The sequence below is a fragment of the Pseudozyma flocculosa genome (assembly GCF_000417875.1).
Source record: "Pseudozyma flocculosa PF-1 unplaced genomic scaffold scaffold00015, whole genome shotgun sequence".
Classification (NCBI taxonomy): domain Eukaryota; kingdom Fungi; phylum Basidiomycota; class Ustilaginomycetes; order Ustilaginales; family Ustilaginaceae; genus Pseudozyma; species Pseudozyma flocculosa.
The window spans coordinates 638,291-657,118 of record NW_006920883.1 but is presented as its reverse complement, the minus strand read 5'-3'; the positions used below and the strand labels follow the sequence as shown (position 1 = coordinate 657,118).

The 18,828-nt window shown below is 66.5% G+C and overlaps 4 protein-coding genes across 4 annotated transcripts in view; 2 read left to right on the top strand and 2 right to left on the bottom strand.

Annotated features, from left to right (window-relative positions):
• Positions 1-17: 17 nt before the first annotated feature.
• PFL1_04689 (uncharacterized protein) lies at positions 18-2,375 on the bottom strand (the record flags this gene model as incomplete). The annotated part of the gene is made up of 1 exon (XM_007882215.1): positions 18-2,375. One exon carries the CDS (start codon positions 2,373-2,375, stop codon positions 18-20), a length of 2,358 nt encoding a protein of 785 aa, XP_007880406.1.
• A 1,634-nt stretch (positions 2,376-4,009) lies between these two features.
• On the bottom strand, positions 4,010-4,360 carry PFL1_04688 (uncharacterized protein; the record flags this gene model as incomplete). The annotated part of the gene is made up of 2 exons (XM_007882214.1): positions 4,010-4,043; positions 4,158-4,360. 2 exons carry the CDS (start codon positions 4,358-4,360, stop codon positions 4,010-4,012), a joined length of 237 nt encoding a protein of 78 aa, XP_007880405.1.
• Positions 4,361-9,631: 5,271 nt separating this feature from the next.
• Positions 9,632-13,051, top strand: PFL1_04687 (uncharacterized protein; the record flags this gene model as incomplete). Its single annotated transcript, XM_007882213.1, has 1 exon — positions 9,632-13,051. The coding sequence occupies one exon, from the start codon at positions 9,632-9,634 to the stop codon at positions 13,049-13,051; it is 3,420 nt and encodes a 1,139-aa protein (XP_007880404.1).
• A 1,336-nt stretch (positions 13,052-14,387) lies between these two features.
• Positions 14,388-18,828, top strand: part of PFL1_04686 (uncharacterized protein) — a gene marked incomplete at both ends in the record, with an annotated part of 5,548 nt that continues 1,107 nt past the window's right edge. The window contains one exon of the mRNA XM_007882212.1: positions 14,388-18,811. Within this exon, the coding sequence (XP_007880403.1) occupies positions 14,388-18,811 (4,424 nt within the window). The remainder of the gene's footprint in view (positions 18,812-18,828) is intronic.

Genomic DNA, 18,828 nt, shown 5'->3' with positions numbered 1-18,828 from the left:
GGGTTGTCCTTGTTGTTTCAAGCGGAAACGGGGGCGGGCGCTGCCTCATCCTTGCCCTCGCCCTCGCTCTCGCCCCCCGCGATGATGCTGATCGACGACGGCTCTCCCTCCTCCGCCGCCACCGCGTTCGCCTTCGTCTTGGTGTCGTCGCCGTCCCCCTGCGGACGGACGCTGCGCGGACGTCGACGGATGGGCAGGCGCGCCCACGTTTCCTTGCGGCAGGCGGGACAGCTGACCCACTTGCCCGTCGTCTCCTCCTCGACTTCTTCGACCTCTTCGACCTCTTCGCCTCCCGCCGAATTCCGTTGCTCCTCTTCGTCTTCGCCGATGTCCCCGTCGTCCTCGAGCCCCTCGTCGTCGGCCTGGAAGTCGCACCCGACATCGCCGGACTCGATGCGCATGCTGGTACACAGGCAGTCGAGATGAACCTGATGGTGGCACGGCGCGAGGTCGACCAGGCGCGTCGACATCTCCTCGGTCTCGTCGTTGAGCGCAGCGTGTCGGCGATCCGCGCCGCTCGTCGACTGGACGGGAGCCGGGTAGCGCGGCAGGCAGGCGGGCGCGTCGCACCGCCACCCGCGCTGGCGCTCGCGCCGCCGCACCTCCTCTCGCAGCGTCGTCCGGGTCGAGGCTGCCGCCGCCTCTTGGCCCGCCAGCTTGCTCCCAGACGACGCCGTGGCGAGCGTTGGCGTCGGGTGCGCGGCGTCGAGCGAGGCCCGGCAGAAGGGACACGTCCACTGGCTGGGCGGCGTCTTGGCGAGCCAGTCGCGCAGGCAGCCAGAGTGCAGGCTGTGGTGGCCGGGACACGGCAGCGCCACCACGGCCTCATCCTCGCTCCTCTCGCCGCCAATCCACTCGGGGCGGTCCTCTTCCTCGTAGTTATCCAGGCACACGCCGCAGCCCAGCAGCGCATCGCCTTCGCCGTCGCCATCGCTGCCGCCCCCGCCGGCAAACGATCCGACCTCGCCCATGTGCAGCCGGGCCATCCTCGACCGCAGCTCGGCGTCGGCGCGCTCGAGAGCCTTGACGTACGCCTTGGCCTTTTCCGGATCCGGCCGCTCCGGCTCGGGCGGCGCGCCGTTCGGGACAAAGTGCAGGTCGAGGAGGATGCGGAAGGGCGGGCCGGCCACGAGTCGAGGCTGCTGGTCTTCTGCTGCCGCACCTGCGCCTCCCGCCGCTGAAGCGTCGGGTCCAGGTCCGCCCGGAGGGACACCTGGGACGACGTGGGCGATGGGCCAGGCCGTGGCGGTGGGTGCGTCGTAGATGAAGCTGAAGGGGAGCGGCGATGCTCCGAGCGGGACAAAGAGCGGCGCACGTGGGACGTGGCCAGCGGGGTGCGGCATCGACCCCGTGTCCTCCATGCCGGGTGCCGGCGTAGCGTTGGTTGCTGGGTGACCCTGTGCTTGTTCTTGGTTCTGCTGACCTGCCTGGCCCTGCTGCTGTCCCTGCGCCGGCGCTTGTCGATTCGCGGGTGCGTGCGGCAGAGGTGTCGGATGGAAGGCGAGCATTGCCGGGTTGCCGTCGGGGCCGTTGAAGGGCATGCGGAAGTAGAGGACGGGAGGGGGCCCGGGTGCGGCCGCCTGCCCTTGCTGGGGCGCCGTACCTTCTGCGCCGGTCTCGGATGCAGTGGTGCCGGAGGTGGCGTTGCCCGCGGGTCGTTCGTCCGGCTGCTGCTGCTGCGGCTGCGGCTGTGATGCGTCGCCGCCGGGTACCATGCTGCGCATGCTGTGGAGCACCGAGGTGAGCAGGTGTGCTAGGCCGGTCTGCGCGGGTGATGGAGCTGCTTCGTCCCGGCCTTGCTGAGCTGGAGCGTCGACCTGGCCTGCAGATGGCGCTGAGGTTGTCGTCGTGGTGGGAGCTACTTCGGGCGGGTCTTCTGCCGCGTCGGCTACGGTCGGGGCTGTCGCAGCCGTGGCATCGTCGACCGACTGCTCGGCCGGCGGTGCGTGCGGCGGCGGCGGCGGCGTTGGTTGCGATGGGGTCTCTTGTGGCAGAGAGGCAGCGTCTGACGGCGACTGCTGCGGGGCTGCCGGTGCTGCCGCGGCTGCGCTGGTCGATGCTGGGCCTGATGCGGCGGCGTGGTGGTGCTGCTGCGGCTGCTGGTGGTGGTGTCCGTCTCTACCTTCTTCTGCGGCGAGATCCATGGAGTGATCCTGGAGCGAGGCCGAAGATGAGGACCCGGAGATGCTGCCGCCTTGGCCGTCGCTGCCGTCGAGGGGAGAGGGCGGGGATGACTCCTGTAGCGGTGATGCACCGTGGTCGATGGTTCTGCGCAGGGTGGGCGGGTAAGGGGATGCTGAGCCTGATTCGAGTGCGACGCCGGTGCGTGCCGATAGGCGCTCCTCGTGACGCTGCGCCTGGTGTTCGGGGTCCATGTCGAGGGATTGCTATGGCGTGGGTGCGACTGTCGATTGGACTGGGCGGGTGGCGGAGTGTGGGCGTCTAGGATGCGGGGTGCATGGCAGGGCAGGGTAGCGCTGAAGCTGAGGCTGAGGCTGAGCTTGCGAGTGACGTACGATGCCTGTGGGGGGTATCCTGCTGAGTGTCGAGCCGGGATGGTGGTGGTGTTGGTTGCGGGGGAGGGTGGTGGCGGCGGTGAGGGGGAGGGGGGGTCAAAGGCGAGCTTTATTCTGACCGGCGTGGCTTCGGTTGAAGGCAAGCAGGCAAGCAGGCCAAAGCACACCGGAGATTAGATGAGGTGCGCCCGCGCTGCCAGGCCCCGCGCCCGATTTCGCACAACGTGGCAGGCAGCCTCGTCAAGCGGGCCGGCCGGCTGCGCCTTCTCGCACCTTCTGCGGCACCGCCTCGGCTTCCTCCGCGCCGCGCCTCGCCGCGCCTCAGCACCATTCTCCCCCCGCATTACCAAAGCCACCGCCGCCACGTCTTTCCGCGTCGCCGCCCCTCGTTCAACGACCCACTCTTGCTACGGCACCGCACCGCGATACACACCAGTCTGGCTCGTATGCTCGCCAACATCATCCTCGAACGCCACCGCCACCACCCCACCCCAGACGACCTTCAACGCATCGCAGAGTCGAGGGGCGGCCTCGGTCGATACGAATCGCCATTCATGACGGCCTTGACTCGGACTTCGACCATCCCACCGACTCGCTCTTCGCCCGCACCACCCACGCGTACTCGCGCGCCGCTCGGCTGACTTCACGGCACGACAGAGGCCGAGACGGGACCGCGACATGGGGCGAGACTGCAGCGCCCTTCAGAGCGTCGAAGGCCGTCCTCGACTTCGAGCCAAACCGCAGCTGTCATCCGCCTTGTTGAACCAACAACCGTAGGGCAAGCAACCGACCGCATGCCACGTCAGACAAATCGCTAGAGTGTCTCGCTCGGGCTTCTCACCTCCAGAGCCATCGACCAGCCTGCAGAGCCCTTGCGCCCGTCAGACGACCCACCGTCAACTCGTGGCCAAAGAGACAGCGAGCAGAGGCACGGTCGCGGTTCAAATCCTGGTCGAGAGGCGAGCTCGATGTCGAGAAGGACAGCTCTAGACAAGGCACGAGCGTCGATCAACGCCGGTGGGGCCGCAGCATCCGAAGCTTCAGGCTGAGCAAGCAGTTTGATCGATTTGCACGGGTGCACGTTCGAAAGAGGGTGAGCGACGGAGAAGGGAGGGTGTGGGGGCTGATCGGCTCGTATGCCACCCTTGAGCCGATACCGCAAAAGCGCCAGCCTCCTGTCCGGTCGTTACCGCGCCTTGGCCGTTCGCCTCGCACACAGACGCACCCTGCACAGCCCTGCTATCAGTTGGGACGAGAGTTACCGGTGTTGAACGTCTGGAGAGGAAATGAGGAGCCAAGGCGAGAGGACAGCGTTTCGCAAAGGGAGGACCAAGAGAAACCTGGCAAGATAGACAGCCAAGAAACTGGATAGCGATGATGTCGGCAAGACGCCATACGCGACTGGCCGGCTGACTTGCGGGGACCCAGCGTCGATCTTGTCGCATCCCGTGTGATGGCAGCCTTTGGCTCGTAAGCACGGCCATTCCGGGCGATCACCAATGAATCTTGGCAGCTCCACCAGACGAGCTGGGGAGGTCGTTCGCGGTTGGGGTGTAAATCTTGCCACCATGACCCGTGCAAAAGTCCTCCCAGGCATCTTGAAACTCGGTGGCAAGATTATTATCAGAGGTGCACACGTACGCGCGGACGACCGAAAGTCGGCGGCAGATCAAGCCGTACCAGTTCAGCACGTCAGGGAGCTTAGCCGGACCCGGGGCCTTGCACCAGGGGACTTGCGTGACATCGGCGTAAGGGGGGACAAAGTTGATGAGCTCGGCCGACGCCGACATTCCGAGCACCACCAGTGCCACGGCATTGGTGAGTGAAAGCGCTGCGAACTTCATCTGTCGGCGTCACGAGGGCGAGGCAAAGGCGAGCAAGGTCGAGCACATCGTGAGCCGGATGCGCGCGCCGAATCACAAAGGGCTGTGCGGCCCGACTCACCGTGCTGCTGATTGTTTGCTGAGGGTGCTTGGTGAAGCGGTTGGACGAGGGTCACCTTGGATGAAGAAATGGGCAATGAAGACGATGGAGACGGCGAGCGACGAGCCAGCTCTTATCCTTCTTTTCTGCCGCATCAGTTGGCGGCAGGACAGAGGCCTCGACGCAAGATCTCTGGAACAAACGGGCGAGGAGAGAGCCTCTCGGGCCCCTACCCGGCCGCCTGCACGGCATCGGCGGTCCCATCAGCGCCAAGGCCTGCTGGCACTTCATCATCCGGACTGAACGGAATGCGACCCACAACTTGTGACAACGAGCTCGCCCCACCATGCTGCACCGGTCCCGTCCTTAGAAAGCCTATTGTACGAGGGCGAATTCGTATTCAGGGCACGCTGCCTTGCAAGGCGAAGCGGGAAATGTCCTTGTCCCTCCAGACAGACAGAATAACAGCTCGAGGAGCGCCCCGGCACAGGAATGCTGCGACTACCCCGGATTCCCCGCTTGGGTCAAGCCACTTCCGCGTCGGCAAGTCAGCGCCGGCCTCGCCCAGCACGGCTGTGGCGCAATCGCGGTCGGTGGGGCCGTCGCGACCGACGACCCACCACCTCTCCGAAAGGCGGCCAGCCATTCGAACGATGACCGCGTATCAGTAGAGCGGAAAGAGACCCGCGACACTTCGTCTCCTTGGAGAATAAGGCTGGCTGACTCGGCGGCGGTGGCGACCCGGCGACGTACGCTTCTCGTCCGTCAAACCAGGCCAAGAGGCGCAGCGACGACGCCAACGGCGCCTATTGCGGCAGTCACGGCCCGATCCCTAGACCGCCAGGTAATCCTGCCCCACCTTCCTCTAACAAAGCTCCTTTGTCCCGGTGCGCAATCTCGAGGACCTGTTTCGCCGGCGGGTGGTTCGCTGCGTCTTTCACTCGTTCGGCCCCCACCCTTCGCCATTACGTTCAGTGACATCGACCCACCTGCAAAGCATCGCGCCCCCACCTACGTTCTTGCCACCCAACGACGAGAAATTAGGAGAGACGACTGTTCCTACTGTAATGCAGTCATCGGAGCGGGCGATACCGGGCCAGACTCACCTTGCTTGCTTGCAGAGGAGGAGTTGAGACATGACGACGATGATGATCGCTGATGCGGAGGATTGGAGTGGGGCTGCTTGGTACGAGCCAGCAGAAAGGAGAGGGCGATGAGGGGCAGAGAGGGGTCGGAGCAGCACGTCTCCTCCCTCTGTTATAGCTTCTTGCCCCGCTGTAGCCGTCCTTTCTGCACTCCCTAGCGGCAACTCGTCACCGACGCGGACACCAAGTTTCTCCCGCTTGGCCGACCCGCCTTGTCATCGCTTCCGCTCATCTGCACGGCCGCTCGGGGCCATCGCACAGCCACCACGCGTTCTGGAAGCTATGATGATAGAGGCGCCCACCCCATGCGGCAATGTATCGCGGGCACCCTTAAACTCTATTCTTCTGCAGACGCAGGAGCCCCAATGTACGCTCGAAGCATGTCCTTTGCCTCTCGACATCCGCTGCAGCACTGGCCAAAGCACAGGACTCGGAAATGGGTAGAGCGCCAACAGAAGGCCCATCTTTGTCACCGACGGCGACCCAGAGGTTGTTGCCTTGTCGAGGTAAGCTGGACGGGGAAGAAGCAGCGACTTGAGACAACATTGGAATTCACGCAGCCTCGCTCCCTCAGCCTGCTTCGCAAAGATATGACGGTCTCATGTGTGATTGCGAGATTGACCGAAGTCGACGACGGGGAATCGTATCAGAGAGCGCCCCTTCGGTGCCAAGGTGGGGGCGGTCCATTGTCGCACCAGGCTTCAGCGAGCAAGATAGGGAGAGCGAAGGGACCAAAACGAGGCTAGGCGAGCAGAGCCACAACAGGGGGAACAGCGAAAGCAACGCGGGCGTTCGTGCTACGCCAGGACAGGCGCAGCGAGGCCAGGATCGTGGACGAGAACTCGACCACAATGCGGCTCCTTGTGGCATCGTTCGAAGAGGTCGATGTAGATCAGCGCGACCGCCACAGTCAATGTGCATGGACCTGGGCGCAGGTGTCGCCGAGGTCGGGGATGCTGAAACGGCTATCGACGCCGCTCATGGTGCAGGCGCACTTGTTCGCGTCGCGCGAGAGGCCGGGACACGTGTATTCGCCGGGCAGCTTGCCCCTGCTGCAGCGATTGCCGAACCAGCTTGGATTCGGCGGACCCGCGTCCCTGTCTGGCGTCGTGCAGTGCGAACCGTCGTCGTCCAAGAACTTCCAACCCTGAACGCTTGAGGTGCAAGCGAGCAGCACGAAGCTGAGCATCATCAGGACGTTGGACGATGGCCTCATCTGGTGGAGAGGTGTTCGGTGATCAGAGTGCGAGGAAGCGCGAAGACAGGTGAGCGGATGAGCCTTGCGTCTTGCGTCGCTGTGTAAGAGGAGCGAGCTTTGTGGCGCAATGCCGTAAACGAAAGAGCGCAGGGGAGAGAGCGACTGATGGTCGATCGAGAGCAAGAGAAGGGGTGGGCGCCGCTCGAAGCTGCGCTTATGTATCTACGTCGCGACTCTTCGAGGTGGATCGAGGCAGCCGCCTTGGCGTGCCGGCCCGGGTCGACACGCTGCGCTCCCTGCCAACGGGAAGATGCGGATCGGCGGTCACGCATCGCCTGCCTTGCTTCTGGCGCATCACCTACATAGCCTCGCCTCAACCGGTCGAAGACAAAGCAGAGTGGGCGACCGGCCACCGGCCCTGCCGCTGTGCTTGCCGTCCCCACCTCTCGGTTTTCTCTTTTCCCCCTCGAGGTGCAGCCTCTAGGCTCGATCCACCAGAAGGCAACGGCCAACAACGGCAGGGAGGGCCGGCAGCTGGCAACGAGCTGCGACGTGATGCGCCTCGACGACGCCCGCATGGTCTCGAGCGTTTGCGGGATGGCGGCCGAGGCCAGGTCAAGAGGGCTGAGGTCCACCCCACACCGAGGCAGATCAACTTTCTTCACTCCTTCCGAGGCTGAAGGCGTCGCCGTCGCTTGGGCGTTCCCGTCGGCATCACGGCGGACCTATGCACACCGACAGGCTCACTGCTAGGTGTGCATGCTGAGCCAGATCACATCAGACAAAGGAACAACAAGCCGGCGAACTCGTCTGGCTGAGGAGACAACGTGATGACTGGTTGGACCGACGGCGTGCTATCTAGCTGACCCAGAGACATGCTATCGGGCTTGACCGACGACATGCTGTCCGGTTCCCACCGTAATGAAGCACCGATTGCTCCGATCCTAGATCGGTCTGGTGCGAAGAGGACGGGCTCGTGACCGAGGAATTAAGCCAATGCCGGCGGTGGTTGACGGTGCTGGGGGCATGGGATGTGCATGTTGACGCTAAAGGTAGAACCCTGGCCGCGCCTGACGCAGGCGCAGTAGTTCTTGCTGCTCGTGAGGCCGGGACAGGTGTAGTCGCTCGTTGCACCAGAGGCGCCGGTGCGGACGCTGCAGCGGTGGTCGCTCCATTTGGTGATCGACGGGCCCGCGCCCGTCTCGGGGGTGCTGCAGAAGGAGCCGTTCGTGTCAAAGAACCTCCAGGCCTCGACGGACGAGGTGCAGGCCAGTAGCACCACTCCGAGAGAAAGGACGGTGAACGAGGTCTTCATCTGGTGGCGATGCGTGCAAAGGCGGGTGTCGAAAGGGTGCCTGTCAGAGAGCGGAAAGACGGACCCGTACTGCCAGAGTCAAGGAAGCGACTGGCGGCACTCACTGTGCGGCTGTGTCGCAGTGCGCGGCTGAAAGGAGCAAAAGAGGAGAGAATTTCGTTGAGCGGGGGGCGAAGTGATGGCAGAACGAGGCGGCCTTTATACGGCTCGCGCTCGCCATGGGACGGCGAGGGCGAGTCGAAAGCATGCGCTGACCTCGAACGCCCCCGGCTTGGCCTTGCCGAAGTGCGAGCACGGAGGGAGGCAAGCCGACGGGTGTTGGCTTCCGAAGTGGGTTGCGATGGGTGGGGCGTGCTGCCCGCGCCGCTGCACGGCCCCACCTGGTCGGCCGACACCGAGCCGATCGTCCCGGTCCGCTTAAGTACGTGTATATACGTACATACAGTAGGTATGAAGATGGTGCGGCTGTAGGCCAAGCCTACGGCCACCGGATCGCAGCCCGTGGGAATCGAAGATGACGCGGGGTACACGGGACGGCACCGTGGAGGCCATGCCGCGCTGGTACGGTGTTCCGACGTCAAGCGGAGGAGATTGGGAGGAAACAGAGAAAGAGTGCGAAAAGAGACGTACGTGGAAGGCGAGGATGCTCGGCTCGGGAGGCTTGGATCCGGTGGGGAGCGGAGAGCGTCGCTATGTGTTCGACATGGGCGGCGAGGCAACAAGCCGGATGGGCTGCGGGCTACGACGAGGGCGAGGATGGGGTTGGCGTGAGGCTCGGAGCGTGTGTTCCGTCGTCGTTGCAGGGTCATCCAGCTGTCGGCGCTGGGATGGTGGCTGGGAGGGTGGCTATGATGGTGGCCAGGGGCAATGTTATAACTGTATCGGGCGACATCCGGAGTGGTGGCGGTGAGGGAGCGAGGGCGAGGACGAGGTAGGCGGTCGTGGAAGGTGTGCCGTTCGCCTGGCCAGGGGGTGTGGGCCAGCTGCCAGCCAGCCAGCCAGCCGGCGAGTGCATGCAGGGTCCACGCGCCAAATTGGGCGTTGGCGGCCAGGCTACCTGCCCTAGCCTGCCTGTCTGCCCTGCCTTGCTTGCTTCTTGCCGAGCTTCAGGGGCTTGGCTGCCTGCCTTTGCGTGCGTGGTGCCCGCCTCTTTGCACCCCTGCGGGCATCGAGCCAGCCAGCCGGATGGGATGGCCTCGTCATGCTGGCCTGCTGGCCTGTCCGGCTTCGTTGTCGATGGCCCGCCTGGCTCTCCTCCTTCCGACCACCACCATCACCACCACGGTCATCCCATCTCCTGGACGGACAAAGTCTGCCACCCGGCTCGCTCCAATAACGATACTCTGCTACGACCCTCGATTACGACCCACCCAACGCCCCCGCCACGACATCGACAACGACAACGACATCAACAACGACCCCCCCTCTCTCCGCAAAGCATAATACCCTACCAGCTCGACATCCCTGCTGCCGCCCTGGCAACCATTCCATACCCCACCTTTGGCAGCGCTCCGCTCGCCAAGCGCCGCTCACCATGTCGTCCATCTCCAACCGCAGCCCCACCCTCCTCTTTTCCTATCCATCCACCCGCCTCGTAAAGACCGTCGCACCCCTGCCGCCGCCCAAGCGCATCAACGGCGCCGTCCCAGCCGACTCGATCGGCGCAGGCACCCTCGCTCCCACCCACGCAGTCCTCGCTGACTGCAACGGCCCCCTCCAGATCACCGTCGTCCCCGACCCCTTCAACGAAAGTATCTCCACCCTCGTCCTCTCGGTCGGCTTCGACGAGCAACAGTGGGGTGCGGCCAGGCGCTTTGTCCTCCCCTTTCGCTCTTTTGAGCTCGGGCAAGACGGCGCACCCCTCTCGCGTCCCAACGTCGCCGGCTTCGACTCGGCCGCACGCCCCATCTACCAAGGCCTCGGCGCCGGCCTCCACGGCCAGCACGGCGGCAGCTTCTGGTTCTTTGAAGATATCGGCGAGGAGGGCGCACTCGACCGGCAGCGCTGGGAGGAAAACAAGGTCGGAAGGCGTGCAATCTGGACCGTCTGGCTCCTCGGCGCCCCCGCTCCCGTCGTCGACTATGCCCGCGACCTCCTCCTCCACCATCCGAAGCCCGTCCCTCCGCTCCCTCCCTTCCTCCGCGACCCTGCCGCCATGCCGTGGAGGGACAACTACGCAACATTGCCGCTCGCCAACTCGGAAGCTGCTACCTTCGACATCGCCCAGCAGCCGCAACAGCATCAGCCCGACGGCAATCTCGAGCAGTCGCCCACCGCTGCGGCCGACGTCGACGTCGACGTGGATGTCAAGCTGGCAGGCCCGCGACCCTTGCCCCCCGTGCCAAAGAAGCCCGAGGTGCTTCGCAGCGTCTCTTTTCCCCGCCGACAGCCGCGGTCCGATGGCAGCGCGGGCACCGTTGACGCCGACGCCGCCGCTTACACACCCGTGTCGCCGGCAACAGAGGAGGCACCGATGCTGCACCCTGTGGCGGAAGCTGCGTCGGCAACTCCGCAGGTGGACCAGCCCGAAGACCCGCGTCCGCAGCCTCTCCGCGCCATCTCCCAGGAGTCGCCGCTCCCTCATGGCCACCTCACGCCCAACGGCCAGCTCGACCGCTACGACCGCATCCGCGCCGAGACCGATGAGCTCAACGCCGCCGTCGGCGAGGCACCTGCCCTGCAGCTGCCCGAGCCTTCAACAGCACCGGCAGAGGCCCAAACCCGTTCTGAGCCTCAGCTCGATGCAGCGGCCGCGACCCAAGACCAGTCTACCGCACAGCCGGTACCGGGCACCACGCTGCGCAACCTCTCCCGCCATCTGCCGTCCCGCGCGCCCGACTACCGTCACAGCCTGATCGCCGTCGACAACGAGACTGGCCAGATCGTCGGCGTGCTGGCGTCCGACGTACGCCTCGATCAGCAGTCGGCCACGCCGCCCCTCTCGCCTACCAGGAGCGACGATGCGGCACAAGAGAAGAAGGACGACGAGCGGGACGAGCTGGACGAGCTGGTCACGCCGGTCGATGAGGTCGACCTCGGTGGCGGTCTACGCGAGGATCTGCTAGACCAGGGCCTACAGCAGAAACAGGAGGCGGAGGAGGACTCCCGCTCCGAGTCGGACCAGGCGACTCCCAAGCCTTCCGCCTTCATTCATCGGCCCACATCCCTCTACCGCGATCCCGACCACGGGCGCCAGCCGTCGCGCTCCGAGAGTCTGTTGGGCGACGACACCTTCGCACCACCTCCGCCGCCGCCGAAGGCCGGAGGAAAGCCCGGCGACGCCTCGCCATCAGCCAGGACCAGCGTAGCGTCTGCCGCCTTCTTCAGCGCCAACGAGGGTCTCGAAGACGACGGTGACGACGACGACGAGGCGCGCGCGAGGCGAGCAATGATGGCCAACTTTGTGTCGATCGGCGGCGGCGGGGACGCTCACCGCATCGAGTCGCATCGGCCCGACCTGCTTCGGGATCTGATTCGCCGCAATGCCCACGGTGAAGGCGACGACGACGACGATGCTCGCAGCGACGTCAGCGGAACCACAGTGGGCGGCCCAGCCTTCAAGATGTGGCGCAAGGTGCGCGGCAAGCCGCCGAAGAAGAAGAAGCATCCGCAGCCGGCCGTCGACGCGCCTGCTGGCCCCACCACCGCCAGGCCGCCTCGCGTCGGCTCAGAGGCCAGCGTCAGGACCTCGCGAGCCGAGACGGCCGCCGAAAGCATGAGCGACGACGAGGACGACGAAGACGACGAGGAAGAGACGGCATCGCGAGGCGCGGAGCAGGACACGGAAGAGGACGACGACGCCGCCGCCCGTGACGCAGAGACGGAAGGAGAAGACGGAAAAGGCGGAGAAGAGGACAGCAAGCGGGCTGACAGCGACGGAGCGGCGGCAGCAGGCGACGCGGCGGTCGAGGAGGCGCGGAGGCTGGGCCACTGCTCGCGCGCCCAGCTGCGCACGGAAGACGTGCGGACCATCGAGGACCGGGTGTGGCGCGAGGCGCTCGAGTCGGGCGACCTGCCGCTCGACGCTCCCTACACGCACCTCGCAGCTCGGGGCGGCGTGGGCTCCACCTTCCTGCCTTCGTTTGTCGGCAAGGGCGCCGATCGAGCTGCGCCGCAGGAGTTCGAGCTGTGCGCACCTGGCGAGGTGCCCGTGGTGCGCCAGGGCGGCAAGCGCGCGCCGGCTCCGTACATGCAGGGCGGCACGGTTCTCATCGAGTTTCTGGCGGGCTCGAGCCGGATCGGTGCCAGCCTGATTGGCGGACCCAGGCCGCTCGCACTGCGCGGCGGTGATGATGCCGACGGCCCCGCTGCCGATGGTGTTGCCTCCTCGGACAAGGGCGGTGCCAGCGCTGGCGTGCTGAGCCTGGTGCCGCTGCTGCCGCAGCACCTGCTGCGTTTCTTTGGCATGTCGAGCGCAGTGGCGCCCTCTACTGCGGCGACGTCCATGAGCGCCGCTGCCTCGTCGCCACCGTCTTCGCTGGCGGGCTCGATTCCGTTCCTGTCGGACGTGGCCAGCCTCTGGACCGACGCGACGGGCTGGATGGGCGGCCTGTTTTCCTCGTCGTCGTCGTCTGCTGCGAACTCGACGTCGAGCGCGAGTGCGGCATCATCGTCGTCGTCGTCGTCGATGACCGGCGGCAACGATGGAGGTGCGCTGCCGCAGCGTCACCCCCACTCGGAGGCCGAAGAGTGGGAGTACGCGATCCCGGACTTTGACCCCAACAGCCTGGCCTCTACGCCTCGGCCAGTGTATCGCCGCAAGAGGCCCGTCCCTTCGGCCACCAACGGCTTCAGCATGCCCGGACAGCAGCAGCCGTCGTCGAGCACGTCGACGTCGAAGCGGGTGGAGCCGATGTCGTCAGTGACGGGTGGCAGCGGGCGCTACTCGATCCTGCACATTGACGGCTATGGCGTGGGGCGGCAGGCGTTCCTGCGTGGCATGCCGCAGCGTTGACGTGGGGCAGCCCGTCGTTGCTCTCTCTCCCTCCCTATCCGGCATCCTCTTTGCTGCTCCAGCATCGTATCGCATTGCGCTTATTGCCAGCGGCCCCGTTTCATGATGCCAGCCACCTGGTCTCCACAGCCGGCAGCTTCTCAGCTCCCCATTTCACCATTATTATTTCCGCCTTTCTGGACAATTCATCGAGCTACCCCTGACCCCTCTCTCCCAAGGCCGTCCTCGCGGGTGCCGCGTGTCAATATGTTGGGTGACGACGGGATAAGGCGGCGTCGCGGGCGCGGAGGCAAGAGGGTAGAAGTTTGCCTCTACGCCGGCGGCAGCGGCGGAGTGGAAAAGAAGCTAGGGCGGGTGGCGTCGGAAGTCGGTGTTGGTCTCGAGCTCAAGCAAGATGGCTTGGCTGGTGGGGCCGCCTCGCTCGTCTGGGCCAGGCCTGGGCAGGCAGGCAGGCAGGGTATCATCACCCTGCAGCCCTGGCTGCGCCGGGCTGGCCTGTGCAGATCCAGCCCCCTAGGGGAGATTTCGGATGGCGTGGCCTGGCCTGGGGGCTGGGCGGGGCTGGGCTGGAGAGCAACACAACACAACACGCACGCACGCACGCGCGCAGGCGAGGGATTTTCGACTCGCAGCCCCCACAGCCGGCCGACCAGGCGGGCAGGCAGCCAGACCAGGGGAAGCAGACAGGCACGCATGCAGCGAACCGGCAGAGGGCCGGGCGAGGTGAAGGCGAAGGCGTCGAAAATGGCGCAGTCCAACCGAGGCCAGGTAGGCCAAGCAACGGCAGGCAAGGCAGGGCAAGGCAAAGCAGGCGGCCCCTGACTTTCTGCGATCCATCGACGACGAAAGGCCCTTTTGTGCCCCTTGCCCGCCGCCTAGCTTGTCCTTGGCTGGCTGGCTTGCTTGTTGGCCGACCCCACCTCGTCTTGGCCTCCTCGAGTCGAGCAGCGCCCCCCTCTCTGCCCTCATCCACCCCCTGAGCCTCGTCTCGTCTCCACAGCCATCACCTCGTTTGGCACTCTGCACCTGCTTCCTGCGCTCACCACCACCACCACCACGGCCACCATCGACCACCACCGCCACCCACGCATCGCAAGCTGCTCCTTTTCAACCCACTTCATCGACGGATCCGACCCCTCGTCCACCTCGACGCCCTCTCTCGAGGTCCAGGCTGAGGCTGCAGCCCAACAGGTCCAGGACAGGTGAGTGCGTTCGCCAGCCCGACATCGGCCATCGCCGCCGCCGTCGTCCGCTTGACCTTGCTCCTAAACCCATTCACTCCCCTGTTACACCCCCCGCGAGCGTACAGTCCAGATCCACTGCTGCCTCTGCCGCAATGAGCGACAACAGAGACATACCGCCGGGCGCAGCGCCACCCCCTGCCCAGCGCCACCGCACCGACAGCAGCGACAGCTTCCACTCCCAAGAGGCCTCGCTCAGCACCACGCCTACCCAGAGCCACATCCAGGGCCTCGGCCATGCATCCACCGCATCGTCATCGACTGCCGCCGCGGCAGTTTCGGGCACCGTCCGCAACGCCCCAGCAACCGCCGCAAGCGTCGACGCACCCGCCGCCGCGCAGTCCTCGCCCCTCGACCTCGAAGCGTGGCAGCGCTCCATCCACCCAGCCTCGTCCGCCTCCGAGCAGAGCCGCCCCGGATCAGCCGTCCAGCGCGTCTATCGAGACCCTAGCCTCGAGGACAGCAGCCACGTTGCTACGATTGGCCGAGGTCAGCCGCCCCCGCCCTCGTCGGCTGGGGGTGCAGGCCCAGGCACGCCCAGGCCGGCCCTCTCCCGGCCGCAGAACCCGGACCGCGACACGTCCCAGTCGCAGCGCTCCGTCAGCTATGCACCCTCCGACTTTGACACCGTCTCGGGCGCCTCCGTCTCCGAGTACAGCTCCGGCAACGAGGACGACCAGGAGGCCATGTCGCGGTCAGTCACCAGCCGCAGTAGGGGTAGAATGCCCGATCATGGTGCACGCCAGGTCAGCGCAGCTGGCAGCCGCAGCGGAGGCGGAGGAGGCACCGGCGGAGGAGGCGCTGGGCGATACGTCCTCGACACTGCCTCGCCGGCTGCGCAGCAGGGCACCGGCAACAAGGGCGGCACACGGCGTCCCTCGGCGACCAACACGACCCGCGACAGCAGCCGCACTCGCCGACACAGCCAAGCACCCCGCGGCGGCGACCGAGGCTACGCCAACGACGACGGCGACGACACTGACGACCGCTACGGTCCCCTCGACGAAGAGGACGACGAGGTCGAGATCCACGACCGCGGCGAGGAGCTCGTCCGCCGCCGGATGAAGGCCCGCCAGCGCGAAAAGGCGCTCCGCAAGAAGCGCGAGAAGCAGGCCGAGCGCGAACGCAACCGCCAGTCGCAGGTGCCGTCGCAGGCGCAGTCGGTCACGTCGCCCGGCTCGCCCCGTCTGGGCCCGGGCTCGGGCTTCTCGGCGGGCAGACCGGTCTCGCCCTCGCCGCGCCTCGATCGCGCAGGCAGGCCCTCGACCATCATGCTGCCGCCATCGGCCGGCTTCCAGAGCCTTCAGCACGGCGCGCTGTCGCCGGGCTCCCAGCCGCCCCTTGCCAGCCCTGGAGGCGGGCCGCGCTCCAGCTACGCGCCCAGCTACCCGTCGCCTCACGCCCATATCCGCAGGCCGAGCGCGAGCTATGCCACCACTTCTTCGTACGGGCAGCAGCAGCAGCAGCAGCAGCAACAGTACCAGGCTTCCTTGCAGGGAACACCGAGCGGCGCTCGCACCACCTACTACGGCGGCGGAGGTCAGCAGGCGGCCAGCCTCGACGTCTTCGCCGAAAGCTTGCGTCCACGATCGGCCGCGGGCAAGGCGTCGACCGATGCCGGGTCGAGCGTGGCCGGTAGCGTCCGCGAATCTGGCGAGGGCGAGCACGAGGGTGGCGATGACGACGACGAGGAGCGCGATACGATTGTCAGCCTGGCCGACCGCCGGGGCCAGCGCGAGACCGACGACGAGCACAACGGCGAGGATCGCGGCTATGGCGACTACGACGGAGCAGACGGCGGTGATGGCACGCCCACCGGCCGACGCCAGCGCCAGGACGGCGGGGAGGAGGGCCAGCTCGACGACGAAGACGACGACGACGACGACGAGGACCTCGAGGACGGAGACGACGTCGAGTACACGCTCAAGGACCGGCAGGACGCCATCAACGTCGAACACCCCTTTGGCCTGCCGATCTGGAAGCCCGCGCTATACAAGAAGTCGCGCTCGGTCACGCGCAATGCCGAGTCGGCGCTCCACCTGATCCCCAGCGCGGCCGCCGAGCGCCACCTGCTGCCCGGCAACATCCTCTGGACGGTCTTCTTCGGCTGGTGGCTCGCGGCCGTGTGCTACGTGTGCGCCATCCTCATCAACTTTGTGCCGGTCGGCGGTTCGCGCTACGCCCGCGTCATCTGGGAGCTCGGCGGCTACCTCTTCTGGCCGTTTGGCAAGTACGTCGAGGTCGAGGTGGACCCGGAAAGTGCGGACCGCAGCCTGCCGGCCGGCGAGTTCCGAGCCCAGGCTCGCCAGGCGTCCGACGGAGCCTACGAGACGGTGCCGCCGTCGGCGGTCGACCAGACCTTCGAGCAGCAGCAGCAGAGGCAGGCGTCCGAGAACCGTTCTGCCGACACGCTCCGACCCAGCGATGCTGTGGCAGCTTCCACCACGGGCGCCGCGGGCCAGAGCGGCTCTGCTGATGAGAGCTCCTCGGGAGGCAGCGATGCCGCTGCACGCCGCTCGCTGGCCTCGGGCTCCCATAGCGGCGAGTCGAGCCGTACCTCGCACGCCGAGGATTACGGCGTGCGTGCCGACGGCAAGGCCGATGGCGATGCCGGGGAGACGACTTCGCTCAAGGGCAAGTCGAAGCTTGGCGGCGGCTACGGCGCCGTCGACGACCTGGGCGAGGACGGCGCCGATGCCCTGTCCAACTTCACAGAACAGGAGCGCATCGAGGCCGAGTCGGCCATCTACGGCTACGTGCACGACGACCACGGCAACGAGGTGGGCGTGGCGCGCCGCGCCGGCGGCAAGCTGGCATTCGGGCTCGTCTACGGCCTGGTCGTCTTTCCGCTCATGGGCCTCGTCTGCCTCGCGTGCTGGGGCGGCGTGTTCTCCATCCCGATGGCCAAACTGACCTGGGCGCTGATCAAGAACCTCGCCATGCGTCCTCTCGCGCTCCACTTCCGCTCTGCCCCAGGCATCGAGCGGCCCAGCGGCGACGAGGGCGACGACGAGGACGACGTCGGCGACCGGGCCGACGGCGGCAACGGCAAGAAGGGTGGCGCGGGGGGCGCGGCCAGGAACCTCTTCCTGCCGCTCAAGCCGGGCCAGATCGCGCCGCGCTCCAAATCGTTCAGCCAGGGCAAGGGCAAGGCCAAGGTGCACCGGCGCAGCAAGATCCTCCTGTGCACCTACCGCGCCGTCGGCTCCCAGTACTACAAGTACACCGTGGGCGGTGTCAACATCCTCTTTGTCAACACGCTGCCGCTCGTCTTCTTCACCATCTTTGACTTTTTCGTCATCGAGGCTTACGTCGAGCGCCACGGCATCCATGGCGGCTTCCTGGGCCTCATCAGCGGCCAGGGCGTCATCTTCCTGCTGGCGCTGGCGTCCGTCATCCCGCTGTCGTACTTTATCGGCATGGCCGTCGCGAGCATCAGCGCCCAGAGCAGCATCGGCATGGGCGCCGTCATCAACGCCACGTTCGGCTCCATCATCGAGATCATCCTCTATGCCATCGCCCTCACCCAGCAAAAGGCGCGGCTGGTCGAGGGGTCGCTGATCGGATCCATCCTGGCCGGCGTGCTCCTGATGCCCGGCCTCTCGATGTGCTCGGGCGCCACCCGCCGCAAGGAGCAGCGCTTCAACGCCCGCTCGGCCGGCGTCACCAGCACCATGCTCATCATGGCCATCATTGGCATCCTGACGCCGACGCTCTTCTACCAGATCTACGGCACCTTCCAGCTCACCTGCGAGGGCTGCCCGCGCGGCGGCTCGCAGCCCGGCGACACGTGGACGTGCAAGCGGTGCTTTTACGAGCACGTCGACCCGGCCACCGACCCCTTTTTCCAGCAAAACGTGCGCGGCCTCATGTACACCTGCACCGTCATCCTGGTGCTGTCGTACGGCATCGGCCTGTGGTTCTCGCTGCGCACCCACGCTTCGCAGATCTGGCAGAACCCGCAGCCCGGCCAGCCGGTGCAGCACCAGCACCAGCACCAGGCCCAGCACGGCGGCGTCACGACGGCCCACAACGTCGCTACGCTGCCCTCGGCGCAGCGAGCCTCGATCTACAAGCGCCTCGTGCCGCCCTCGGTCATGCAGCAGCTCCTCCCCACCATCCACAGCAGTGGCGGCGCCGGCCAGCACGGCGGTCACACTCAAGGTCAGAGCCAGGGCAGCCAGCAGGCGCGTCCGCCGAGCCAGATCAGCTATGGTGGCAGCGCCGGGCAGGGGACCATCAAGGGCGGTCCTCCGCAGCAGCAGCAGCAGCAGCAGCAGCAGCAGCAGCAGCAGCATCGCGGCGATGCCGGCCACGGCCATGGCAGATCGGCCACCGGCAGGACGGCATCCGAAGCGGCCAACAACGACGCGGGATCGCAGCTGCGCGTGCCGGAGCAGTTCAGCCGCGAAGAGTACGAGCGCGCCGTCGCCCTCACCGCCAGCGCCTTCCACACCGCGCTGCAGCAGGACCGCGAGCAGCGCGCTGCCGCTGCCGCCGGCGGCGGCGCCAGGCAGTCGTACCCGCAGGCCGACG